The 12918-nt window shown below is 42.3% G+C and overlaps 1 protein-coding gene across 1 annotated transcript; it reads right to left on the reverse strand.

Moving 5' to 3' along the window:
• Positions 1 to 4327, reverse strand: LOC101477201 (potassium voltage-gated channel subfamily V member 2). Its single transcript, XM_004558543.3, has 2 exons — positions 2855 to 4327; positions 1 to 1327 (listed from the first exon to the last, which is right to left on the reverse strand). The coding sequence occupies exons 1-2, from the start codon at positions 4187 to 4189 to the stop codon at positions 1061 to 1063; spliced, it is 1602 nt and encodes a 533-aa protein (XP_004558600.1). The 5' UTR covers positions 4190 to 4327; the 3' UTR covers positions 1 to 1060.
• Positions 4328 to 12918: the final 8591 nt, after the last annotated feature.

Below are 12918 nucleotides of genomic sequence, written 5' to 3' on the forward strand. Positions count from 1 at the left end.
TCTGTGAGGAAAACAGCATTTATTGAAAACAGTGTTTGAGACAGCATATGTCTCAAAGCCAATAAATCATACCGCGTACATTGGCGGAATGATTTACTTGCTTTGCATGCAGATTTGCAAAATGACCGAATACTGCAAACACATGAAAAGCAGCGCTGCACTACAAAGTTCACCAAGTAAACAGATCACCTGTGTGAACACTGATTTAAAGCACTTCAGATGCAAAGGAAAGGAAACTTTGTTCAGCTGCCTCTTAAAAGCGTCTCTTCCTAAATTTCACTGAGCTACACTGTAGATGTGTATAAGGACCTATGCCCTGCCTATGCCCGAGAGAAAAGGATTAAAGGATTTTCATTCATTCTATAGGTATCCAGGTGAACTCTGACCTCTTTATCCAAACATTTAGATGTTGATGAGATTACAGATTTTCACTCTGGGAAATTAAGAGTACTGCTTTTAAAACATTTCACTTAAAAATTATGCATTTTAATTTGACTTTAAGTTAAAAAAAAAAACAACCTCTTCACAGCATGGATAAAACAATCATATGTAAACATATTTTTACACACTAGATGCTTTTACGGAGAGAATTATTCCCATTTTTGCACCAAGGGTAAATACTGTAGATGTGCACAATTTAATAAATGTTGGCCACAAACGTTTCTTTGTCTCTCTTTTGATATAGTGCATAGTTGACAAAATATCTTGTAGATTTGAAGAATGTTTACATTTGTGGTATTCTTGAAACAAATATTTCTAAATTATGCTTTTAATGCTTGAATATTCCTTAATAAAAATATAATTTCCTGTAAGAAAATTTAAAGGGACCAGTTTTCCCCTTCTTCTCGGCACACTGTGTGCCAGATTTTCACTCTGAACTCAGTTTAATAGCTAACTAGTCTGGAGGGTGTAGACAGCCATATGCTTCCCTCACAAAAGCTGCCAACTAGCTGGAGCGCCCCACTCCAGTAAGCTGAGTGGTTTCTTTCTTTTCTTTTCTTTTGTCCCTGTTCTAGTTTCACAGTGAAGCATATTAGTTTGTTCTATAAAGAAGAAACAATCAGTGTGCATGACATTGGTGGTTTCCAAAGCAGTGTTCCAGGGTTTTCACCGTCCTCTTGCCAAATTTCACCTTCCCTCGGTTCTTCAGGGAGGCGGTGTACTGGTTGGACTTGAGTTTGGAGTAGTAGTCTGAGAACTTGTTGAAGAGGATAGATATGGGCAGGCCATTGAGGATGATTCCAAAAGCAATGCAGATGAAGGCAAAAATACGGCCTAGCATGGTCTCTGGATAGACGTCTCCGTAGCCCACAGTGGAGATGCTGACCTGCAGCGAAGACAGGAAAACGGTCAGTGCTGATGGAAAAAACATCCCAGAAATAAACAGTAGGCACGTTTAGCCAGGGCCCAGCTAAACTGACCTAAAGCTTTCTCTGCTTTTGGCTGCCTATTGTAATCTAAACCATCATGTTGTATTAAATACGCCTTCAAACGAATGACTGAGGCCACCAGGAAAGTGTTTACTGAGGTTATAGATGAAGTGAGCAGCATGCTCATATTCACACTCACTTCTAAACAGGAGATGCCCCCTGTTGGCCATAAGATAGAATGTACATTACAGCCAACTTTTCTATACAGCTTATGGACAGTGTTAAGAGAACTTTCTTTTGTAACTCTCTTAACCGTCCTAACAACAAGCCTGGCCTCCTCTTTAGAGTACAGCGTCCATGAACAAGAGTTTGTAAATGCTTCTGTATATCTCAGTGCTGCAAATTGTAGGTATGCTAAAAATAATTATGTTAAAAAAAATGCAAACGTTCATCTATCTATTTTCCACCACTTCTCAAATTCCAGGTTGCTTCCAGGCTAGAGCCTATCCCATCTGCCATGGGGCAAAGGAGGGGGTACACCCTGGACAGGTCCCCAGCCCATCGCAGCGTTAACACACCATGCCACTACTTATTACATCTGATTATTAGATATTAATAATAATCACTGCTACACGAATACTTACGGTGAGATGACACATGACAATTTGTTTGTACATCAGGACATGCACTGGCTAGCAAACCACCTTTGTAGTAGTTATAAATCTTGCCCTAGAGTGGTTCAGTTTTGCTGAATTTCACTGCTTTCCCCTCCTGCTGACAGACTCACAGTCAGGCTGTATTGTGTAAATACATTCAGACATTTAGTTAGAAAGCACCCACACTGCCCCTTGATCCATGAGCACTTTTGTCAGACACCAGTTCAGTTTTCATAAGGTATCCTGCCACCAGACTGCAGGTAAACTGTCTTAGAAGTAGGTGGTTCGATGACTCACTGTATGTGAATTTACATTAATGCAATGGGAGTCGGTAGCCTTGAGCAGCATTCAGAGTTCTATAAACATGACTATCATTCAGAGGATTATTGTTTCTTTCCTTTGGATTAGATGTAAGATTCTACCACCTGGTTTAGGGGAGGGAGGGAAAGGATCTGTTAATGGGTTTATTCATGGTGGCAGGCAGACTCTGTGAATCAAGATGTTAACCTCTTAAACTCCAGCACAGACACTACTGGAGTTATGACTGTTCCACCCTCTAAAACTTGACAAGGTGCCCCACAAAATATTCAATACACAATTCCTAGGAAGCGCAGGGAGACATGTCCTTAATCAGAGCTGACCTCATTTGTTTTGTAAGGTGGTATTGCCCAGTGTAATCTAATAATGTTGCACTGAGACACGAGTTACTCAAGGACAGGACGCATTAATACTTACTTTATGATAAAGTTTATATTTGCTACCCTTTCTGTTATTACTTCATACTGTAGTCATTCTTCATTATACCCCTCAATACAAACATGCACTTACAGCTGCCCACCACCATGCATGAGGAATGCTGGTGAAGTTTGTGTGTGGCATGTCGTGCTCCACGGTATAAACCATAGCAGAAAAGCTGAAAATGCCCATGGCGATGAAGAGGAAGAGGCAGCCCACTTGCTGGTAGCACTGTCGCAGGGTGAAGCCAAACGCCCGCAGACCCGTGGAGTGACGCGCCAGCTTCAAGATCCGAAAGATCCGCATCAGTCTCATGATCCTCAACACTTGCCCCAGCTTTCCCACCTGCCCCACCGCCTGCATGTCAGCCTCATGCTTCACGTAATTATCCTGGCTGTCAAAGATCTCCAGAATGCACTGCAGATACTGAGGCAGGATTGCGATTAGGTCCACGGTGTTGAGCACGCTCCTGCTGAAGGAACTGAGGTCGGGTGTGGATATGAGACGCAGCAGGTATTCCATGGTGAAGAAGGTGATGCACATGGACTCCACGCACTCCCAGTATGTCTTGCCGCTGAGGTGACCTGAAGCAGTTCTGTACTGCATCTCCTGTACCGTGTTGAGGGTCATGGCCACCAGGGAGATCAGGACAAACAAACTGGAGGCCACAGCCATCAGCTTGGCCTGCACAGATGAAAAAGGCTTCTCCATCAAATTCCAGATGGCTCGCCGCATCTGGCCCATGAACATGTCGTGGAACAGCTCCTCGTTCTCCTCTATCTCTATCTCTGCCTCCAGCTCCCTCTGGATTTTCAGCTGGTCGTTGAGCTCGTCCTGCCTCTCCTCGAAGGCGATGCGGCAGCAGCGGTGGGTGGTCTTGATCCTCACGCCCCAGTAGTTGATCTCCTCCAGAAAGTTGCGGGGACACAGCTCGTCCTTGATCCAGAGCACTCCCGTCCTGTAGAAGTTGAAGATGCTGTGAAAGACATCTGGGTCCCTGTCAAAGAAGTACTCGTTGCTGGTCACTATGTAGTCATCACACAGGTCCAGCTTCATGTTGTGGTCTGTGTACGTGGCCAGTCTCCCTATCCTGGTCTTGGGGTACTTCGCTGCCATCTTGTAGGCTATCTTGTAGGGCTTCCCTCCTACATTAATATTGATCACATAGTTCTTCTTGGAGGAGGAAATGTGCTTGGTGAAGCCGTATGGAGTACTGTCATCCTCTTCGTCCTCATACTCTGCATAAATGTCGTAGATGTCCCTGCTGAGCTCCTGCAGAGAGTTCCACGTTTTCACGCAGCTTTCCTTTGCTAGTGGGTAAACGATCTCAGAAGGTCTTCGATTAAGATCAGAATCTGTGACTTTGTAGTTGGGGAAGAGACTCTGTCTCCTGTTCGGTATGCTGTCCACCTTCCTGGTGCTCCCCATCTTCCTGTGCTCCACCCTCAAAAACTACACAACACACAGAGCAGCCAGACTGACCAGCATTACTGGAGTCTAATACCCCCTTTACCTAAGAGTGGAGGACACAAGCAGGATGCCTCATGGCCCTGTTAATGTTGCTGACTGAGAGGATCCGCATGCTTACAGGACATATAAATACCATTATCCTCTACTGAGCTGCCTGGTGACATGATGTTGGCTGTGTAGAATATCTGAACAGATGACCAATAAGAATACATCTCGTTTTATATAAAATGTGTTTTGAAATCCCTTACTCAAGAAGTTATACCTGAAGGCTATGTGTGGGAAATACTACTGTATACCTTTGTTACTTGCATGCTGTCTGAATAAAACTACACTACTTTAATACAGGAAAAACTGTAGATTTCTAGTAGAAGTGTTGTTAAAAGTTCACTTCAAATTATTTGTGAGATGTTTTTGTATTGGTTTCCTATAGCAAAGGGAAACAAAGGAAGGCTAGTGCATACATAAAAGAGGATAAAGGTTTTAAGCATTAGCCTACTTCCTGACTGGGAGGGGGTGGGGGGTGGGGGCGTTCCTCAGAAGTGAAGTGAATCAAGGTTGCATGCCCTTAACATTAAAACATGTGGTTTTAATGTTAAAGCAGCAGACAAGCATCAGCAGCAACGCTGTGACACATTCACATAAGCAAATAGCAGGCTGAAAATTTCTACTCAGAAGAAACAAGTGTCTCCAACATGACTTTGATTGCCATTGAATCCTCTTATTGGATATCAGATTATTGTCCTGCTGACCAATGACGGCATTCTGCAAGACTATTGGCTTATTACAAGAGCCATAAAGTATGTCAACCCTTTATTTACCTTCCTGCTGCCAGCCACCACATGAGGGTTAAATCAATTAAGGACTGAAGTCATTAAATAAGTGACACTTAAATACCACTTTCAGACTTAAGATAGCCTTATTAGTATAATGTGTCATTAGAACAAGGGGTAAACTGGGATGACGATGCAAACTGTAGGGTCACATCAAGTGGAAGAGAAAGGAAAAGAACATTTCAGAACAATGTTTTTTGTTGTTTGTTAAGCCACTTCACATCTGTGAATCATTTAAGAATCAGAATCAGAATCAGAATTGGTTTTATTGCCAAATGTTGAGCAGGTTTACAACATTAGGAAATTGCTGCGGTGCTTCAGTGCAAACATACTGTCATAAATTACGCTTAAATAGACATGAAAATAAAAATAAGAATAAGAATTAAAAGTGCTAAGTAGATAGGTATATACACGAGGGGCTCAAGAGTTGGGAGTTCGCCTTGTAATCAGAAGGTTGCCGGTTCGAGCCCCGGCTCGGACAGTCTCGGTCGTTGTGTCCTTGGGCAAGACACTTCACCCATTGCCTACTGGTGGTGGTCAGAGGGCCCGGTGGCGCCAGTGTCCGGCAGCCTCGCCTCTGTCAGTGCGCCCCAGGGTGGCTGTGGCTACATTGTAGCTGCCATCACCAGTGTGTGAATGTATGTGTGAATGGGTGGATGACTGGATATGTAAAGCGCTTTGGGGTCCTTAGGGACTAGTAAAGCGCTATACAAATACAGGCCATTTACCATTTACACGAGTGCAGGTGGTGATCAGTGCCAAACATAGAATGATGCAGTGAACACAGCGTAGGGTCATGTGTTAGTGGTGGGAACAGTCATACGGTTATTGTTCATGAGTCCAACAGCAGAGGGGAAGAAACTGTTCTTATGGCGAGAGGTTCTGGTGCGAATGGACCGGAGCCTCCTGCCTGAGGGGAGCAGGTCAAACAGACTGTGTCCAGGGTGAGAAGGGTCAGCTGAGATCCGAGCTGCACGCTGCAGTGTCCTGGAGGTGTACAGGTCCTGCAGAGATGGGAGTCTGCAGCCAATCACCTTCTCAGCAGAGCGCACAACACGCTGCAGTCTCTGTTTGTCCCTGATAGTGGCTCCAGCGTACCACACGGTGATGGAGGAGGTGAGGATGGACTCGATGATTGCAGTGTAGAATTGCATCATCGTCCGTGTTGGCAGGTTGAATTTCTTCAGCTGCCTCAGGAAGTACATCCTCTGCTGGGCTTTCTTAATGACGGAGGTGATGGTGGGCTCCCACTTCAGGTCCTGGGTGATGGTGGTACCCAGGAAGCGGAATGAGTCCACAGAGGTGATGGGGGTGTCAGTCAGGATGATGGGGGGAGTGGGGCTGTGTGCTTAAGTATATGAAAGGCACCCAATTCGAGGGATAAACCAATAATGTGTCTACACATACGAGACAACTCAACAGAAAACTCATTTTAAATTGTTGCAATAGCACATAATTTGTTGAGCATTGATTAACATTATCTGAAAGTCATGTCCTTGGTGCAAATTGTTGTCAGTATGTACAGTGCAGTTCAGCAGAGAGGTACAACGGTGAGTGTCAACAGGAATCTGTAAAACACAGCTCTGCCGTGATTTGAGACTGAGATCATTGTGATAGGATCATCTTGAGAAAGAAGAGAACAAAAGGCAACCAACATCCAAGGAAAAACATTTCTAATATCCTTTAAGAAGCCTGGAGAACTAGCCCTAAAGAGTACTTAAAGAAACTATAAGAAAGCTTTCACAGGAGAGTTCAGGCTGTGTTGAAGAATAAAGGTGGCCATGCCAATTATTGACTTTCAAGCTTGCTAGAATTCCACAAACTGTTTTTGTCTTATCTGCTGTATTTTGATGTGTGTTTGCATGTTTCAATAAATCCCTGCACCTCTTTCTCATTTTCCCAGCAAAACATAAAGAAATGAGAGGCAGCTCTTGCCTTTTAAGGAGGAAATAATGTGGTTAATTTTTACTATGACCTTCACTCTGACATGGTGACAAACATTACCTACCTACAGACCGAGTCACTCCCGGACCATCAGCACCGGCTCCCCTCAGGGTTGTGTTCTTTCTCCTCTGCTCTTCTCCCTGTATACTAACTGCTGCACCTCCACCCACCAGTCTGTCAAGCGAATCAAGTTTGCAGATGACACCACCGTTATTGGACTCATCTCGGACGGGGATGAGTCTGCCTACAGGAGGGAGGTTGAACGTCTGGTGTCCTGGTGCAGCCACAACAACCTGGTGCTGAATGCCCAGAAGACAGTGGAGATTATTGTGGACTTCAGGAAGCACACAGCTCCACTCCCCCCCATCATCCTGACTGACACCCCCATCACCCCCAGTTAACTTCAATAATTACTTCCTCCAAACCATCAACGTGTCTTTTAGACCCCATTCCTACAAAACTGCTCAAAGAAGTCCTGCCATTAATTAATTCTTCAATCTTAAATATGATCAACCTATCTCTAATAATCAGCTATGTACCACAGGCCTTCAAGCTGGCTGTAGTTAAACCTTTACTCAAAAAGCCATCTCTAGACCCAGCAGTCTTAGCTAATTATAGTCCAATCTCCAACCTTCCTTTCATATCAAACATCCTTGAAAGAGTAGTTGTCAAACAGCTAACAGATCATCTGCAGAGGAATGGTTTATTTGAAGAGTTTCAGTCAGGTTTCAGAGCTCATCACAGCACAGAAACAGCTTTAGTGAAGGTTACAAATGATCTTCTTATGGCCTCTGACAGTGGACTCATCTCTGTGCTTGTCCTGCTAGACCTCAGCGCAGCGTTCGATACTGTCGACCATAATATCCTATTAGAGCGATTAGAACATGCTGTAGGTATTACAGGTACTGCACTGCAGTGGTTTGTATCATATCTATCTAATAGACTCCAGTTTGTGCATGTAAATGGAGAGTCCTCTTCACACACTGAGGTTAATTATGGAGTTCCACAGGGTTCAGTGCTAGGACCAATTCTGTTTACATTATACATGCTTCCCTTAGGCAGCATCATTAGAAGACATAGCATACATTTTCACTGCTATGCTGATGACACCCAGCTCTATCTGTCCATGGAGCCAGATAACACACACCAATGAGTTAAACTGCAGGAATGTCTTAAAGACATAAAGACCTGGATGGCCGCTAACGTTCTGCTTCTTAATTCAGATAAAACTGAGGTTATTGTACTCGGCCCTGAAAATCTTAGAAATATGGTATCTGAAGGAAACGGTTTCCAAGGCCTAATCCGTGGATCGACTTCCTTCGAGACGTCTATCAGCAGAGAATGTACCTTCACCTATCAGCAGAGAATGTCCCTTAGTCTGTAACACAGTCAAATATATTCTCAAGCAATATTCAAGCATGCCATTCAGCGTGTTAGTACGAGCTCGGGAGCAGCTTGGGAGAACAAGAAAACAGAGACTGCTTCAGATTGTCTTCCCAAATTGACTCAACTTTATTCACAAGTACAACAGTTTATATAGAGGGTAAAATTCATGAGACAGCAGATTATCAGTTTAAACCAGTACAGACCAAGATAAGGGAGTGTCTTCCTGCCCTTGGGTGAAGAAGCATCCTTTGTGTAGTGTATCAGTTCAGCTACAATTGTGATTATCTCAGCGACATATTTTCAAGGCACAAAACAAAGAGTTCTTTCATTAGTGAAATCTGAAACAAACCATTTGGCCTTCAACAGGCGTCTAAAAGATTAAGAAACTAATGTAGCTGAGGGAGTGATCTCTGTGGTATTTCAACCTTGTACCAGCCTGTGATTCTCACACATCAATTCTTGGGTCAAAGAGAAAAATAACTAAAACAAAGGGGCCTTATTGAATGACAGAGTTTTCCTGCATAATGTCACTATAAAACAATATCCAGTAAATGCTACCATGGTACTAAAATACCTAACAGTATCTAACCAGATTCTTACTCTGGATGGCATTACCTTGGCCTCCAGTAACGCTGTGAGGAACCTTGGAGTCATTTTTGACCCGGACATGTCCTTCAACGCACATATTAAACAAATATGTAAGACTGCGTTCTTCCATTTGCGCAACATCTCTAAAATTAGAAATATCCTGTCTCAGAGTGACGCTGAAAAACTAGTTCATGCATTTATTACTTCCAGGCTGGACTACTGTAATTCATTATTATCAGGAAGTCCAAAAAACGCACTGAAAAGCCTTCAGCTAATCCAAAATGCTGCAGCAAGAGTCCTGACAGGGACTAGAAAGAGAGAGCAGATTTCTCCTGTTTTGGCTTCCCTTCATTGGCTTCCTGTTAAATGGTAAATGGCCTGTATTTATATAGCGCTTTACTAGTCCCTAAGGACCCCAAAGCGCTTTACATATCCAGTCATCCACCCATTCACGCACACATTCACACACTGGTGATGGCAGCTACATTGTAGCCACAGCCACCCTGGGGCGCACTGACAGAGGCGAGGCTGCCGGACACTGGCGCCACCGGGCCCTCTGACCACCACCAGTAGGCAACGGGTGAAGTGTCTTGCCCAAGGACACAACGACCAAGACTGTCCAAGCCGGGGCTCGAACCGGCAACCTTCTGATTACAAGGCGAACGCCCAACTCTTGAGCCACAATCGCCCAGAATTGAATTCAAAATCCTGCTCCTCACATACAAGGTCTTAAATAATCAGGCCCCATCTTATCTTAATGACCTTGTAGTACCATATCACCCTATTAGAGCACTTCGCTCTCGCTCTGCAGGCCTACTTGTTGTTCCTAGAGTATTTAAAAGTAGAATGGGAGGCAGAGCCTTCAGTTTTCAGGCCCCTCTTCTGTGGAACCAGCTTCCAGTTTGGATTCGGGAGACAGACACTATCTCTACTTTTAAGATTAGGCTTCAAACTTTCCTTTTTGCTAAAGCATATAGTTAGGGCTGGACCAGGTGACCCTGAATCCTCCCTTAGTTATGCTGCAATAGACGTAGGCTGCCGGGGGATTCCCATGATGCATTGAGTTTTTCCTTTCCAGTCACCTTTCTCACTCACTATGTGTTAACAGACCTCTCTGCATTGAATCATATCTGTTATTAGGCAGGAGGCTCCGGTCCATTCGCACCAGAACCTCTCGCCATAAGAACAGTTTCTTCCCCTCTGCTGTCGGACACATGAACAATAACCGTATGACTGTTCCCACCACTAACACATGACCCTACGCTGTGTTCACTGCATCATTCCATGTTTGGCACTGATCACCACCTGCACTCATGTATATATCATGTATATATCTATCTACTTAGCACTTTTAATTCTTATTCTCATTTTTATTTTCATGTCTATTTAAGCGTAATTTATGACAGTATGTTTGCACTGAAGCACCGCAGCAATTTCCTAATGTTGTAAACCCGCTCAACATTTGGCAATAAAACCCTTTCTGATTCTGATTCTGATTCTGATATATATACATATCTTTCAGTGATTTTATCACAAAACCATTTATGCAACTGTCTGCTGAATAAATCCAAATGTCTTTCCTGTAAATATCACGTGTGGCCGTAGTGAGTCCTCTTTTACAGTATTGCTGAAATTTCTAACTTACAATGTGGTGATTAAAAATGATGGATTGTCATAGAATTTAATATTTCAGAATAAATGTGATAAAGATCCAAAAGGATTTAAATGGAAAGAATTTAAATTAAAGTTGTCCAACATAGTGACAAACATAGCTAGCAAACATAATCGGTCATACTTCTTTGTACTTTTCATTTACAGCTGAATCTCCCTATTGATCCAGTTCATGATACAAGATGCTAAAACAAAACAACTTTTTACTTGCAAATCTGGGGATTAATATGACCCCCCACACCCCAAAGCCTATGCTTTGTTGTCAATCACAAATGTCCACAAGATCATATTTAGTCCCTTTAAAGCTGTTTAGCAGAGCAAGAATGCAGGTTTTAATCTGCCCTGTAGCTTTTTTAAAGCCTCCGGTCATATACATTCCTTGTTATTTAAATTCAAACACAGATTGTTCAGCCACAGTAAATGCTGGCGTTTGACCTTTGAAGGTGTTATTACATAATTTCAAAGTGAACAACTTTGCAATCTGCAAACTCCACAGCAGATTATACTTTATGGTATACCTTTTTCGCAGTGTCAGTTTTGGTGTCAATATTTTTTTTTAGGTACAGTGAGGTACAACAACCTAATCTTATTTTCTCACTTGCATGTGTGAATTGTACACATGTTCATATTCCAGTTTGTTAAAAAGAGTTAGATTTTGTTGCTGCCTCAAATAAAAAAGAAAACAAAACGGAACAACAACAAAACCCCATCAAAATATTTATTTATCTGTTTTACATTGTGTAGTATGGGGGAAGGGGGCAGAGTGCTCTGCTAAATGTTGCTTTTTACTAAGAATTTTTATTTTTTACATTTAGATGACTGGCTTCTCCCGCTTCTGCTGTGCACAGGTTATTTTACCTCTAGTATTCATGAAGTAGCTTTGGAGATATTTCAGATATTTTTATTTTCTGGTTTGAAGCCTTGAAAGAATTATTGCAATGATTCCCAACAATACATCATTTTCAGAGACAATTTAACACATCACAATAGGAAACAGAATAATCAAATTAATGGCGCTTCGACTTTGAGATCTGATTGCTTGTGTGTGACAGAATCAAGTCATCAGTAATGTTATTAGTAACACCACTTTTCTGTGTTCGTCAGTAAAAAATACTGAGTAGATACCGATTAGGAATAGATTAGATTATCAGTGATACTCAAATGCAATCACAGGAAAATAATGGTTAACTTGTGCATTCCTCAGGCATCCTCTCACTCTCCAAGACTGAGGTAAAAAGTCCACTGCCCTCACTCCTGGGCATCTCACTATCTCCACAGATATGTCGTGTGGACCAACTGCTTTGTCTTGACATGTGTGAAACTTCCTGATTCACTCATTTTTCTCCATCTGTCCTCTGATGAATTTTCTTCATTCATCAGCTCCTCAAAATACTACTTCCATCTTCTTGAGACAGCTTGTCAGAGCTAATTCTACTTATTAATTACACGTGTGCTTTCGCTGCTGAGACACACAAGTGAATTACACTGCTCTTATATTGCCAGGGTTGTTGACTGATTATTGGAGGGCTGTCCTGACATGTAGGTTGAACACCATTTATGTGCTTAAGGTTCAGCTTGTTCTGTATCAGGCTGGCAACTCATCATTTATGGTATTCCCTTTTCCCCTATGGCCAAATCCATCACTTGTTAGAGATGAGTTCTTGTGGTAGAAACTTTGAAAAAGAGAAGAAGAAGAAACTACAATGAGTCAATATTATTTTAGAAACAAAGCACACATAAATTTTGATCAGCTTACGTTTCTGAACACATTCAAATCACGTTTGTTACTTAACCACCTCACCAAAAACTACAGCGGGGTCGCACAGTGGGGCCTGACAGCACTGTGAGCTCTGTCAAGTTAGTTACACTAGAATAAAAGATTATATGATTGTAAGAAAATAAAAGTGTTTTATTTCCAATATGCAGACAAAAAAAATGAAGACTGAAGGTCTAATTAATATTTTTATGCAAAATCGGCTTACATGTAAAAAGGTTTCTGTCGGCTGGCCCCAAAGGTGTGACTTCCGGGCTTGATTGGCAAACTGAGGAGATGTGCATTAAACGGAGGTGGTGATTTATATATATATATTTTTTTTATTTTCTTAGCGGTGCAGAGCATCTTCTGTATTTTATTACCAATGAAATAGTTATTGTTATAAAGATAAACTAAATTATTTGATAATTTATTTATTCTTAAGGAAACTCTAACAGCAACGGCCACTATATATTATTTTGAAACGCCCAACCGGAACTTATTTAAGCAATTAC

Source organism: Maylandia zebra, linkage group LG12 (assembly GCF_041146795.1).
Source record: "Maylandia zebra isolate NMK-2024a linkage group LG12, Mzebra_GT3a, whole genome shotgun sequence".
Lineage (NCBI taxonomy): Eukaryota > Metazoa > Chordata > Actinopteri > Cichliformes > Cichlidae > Maylandia > Maylandia zebra.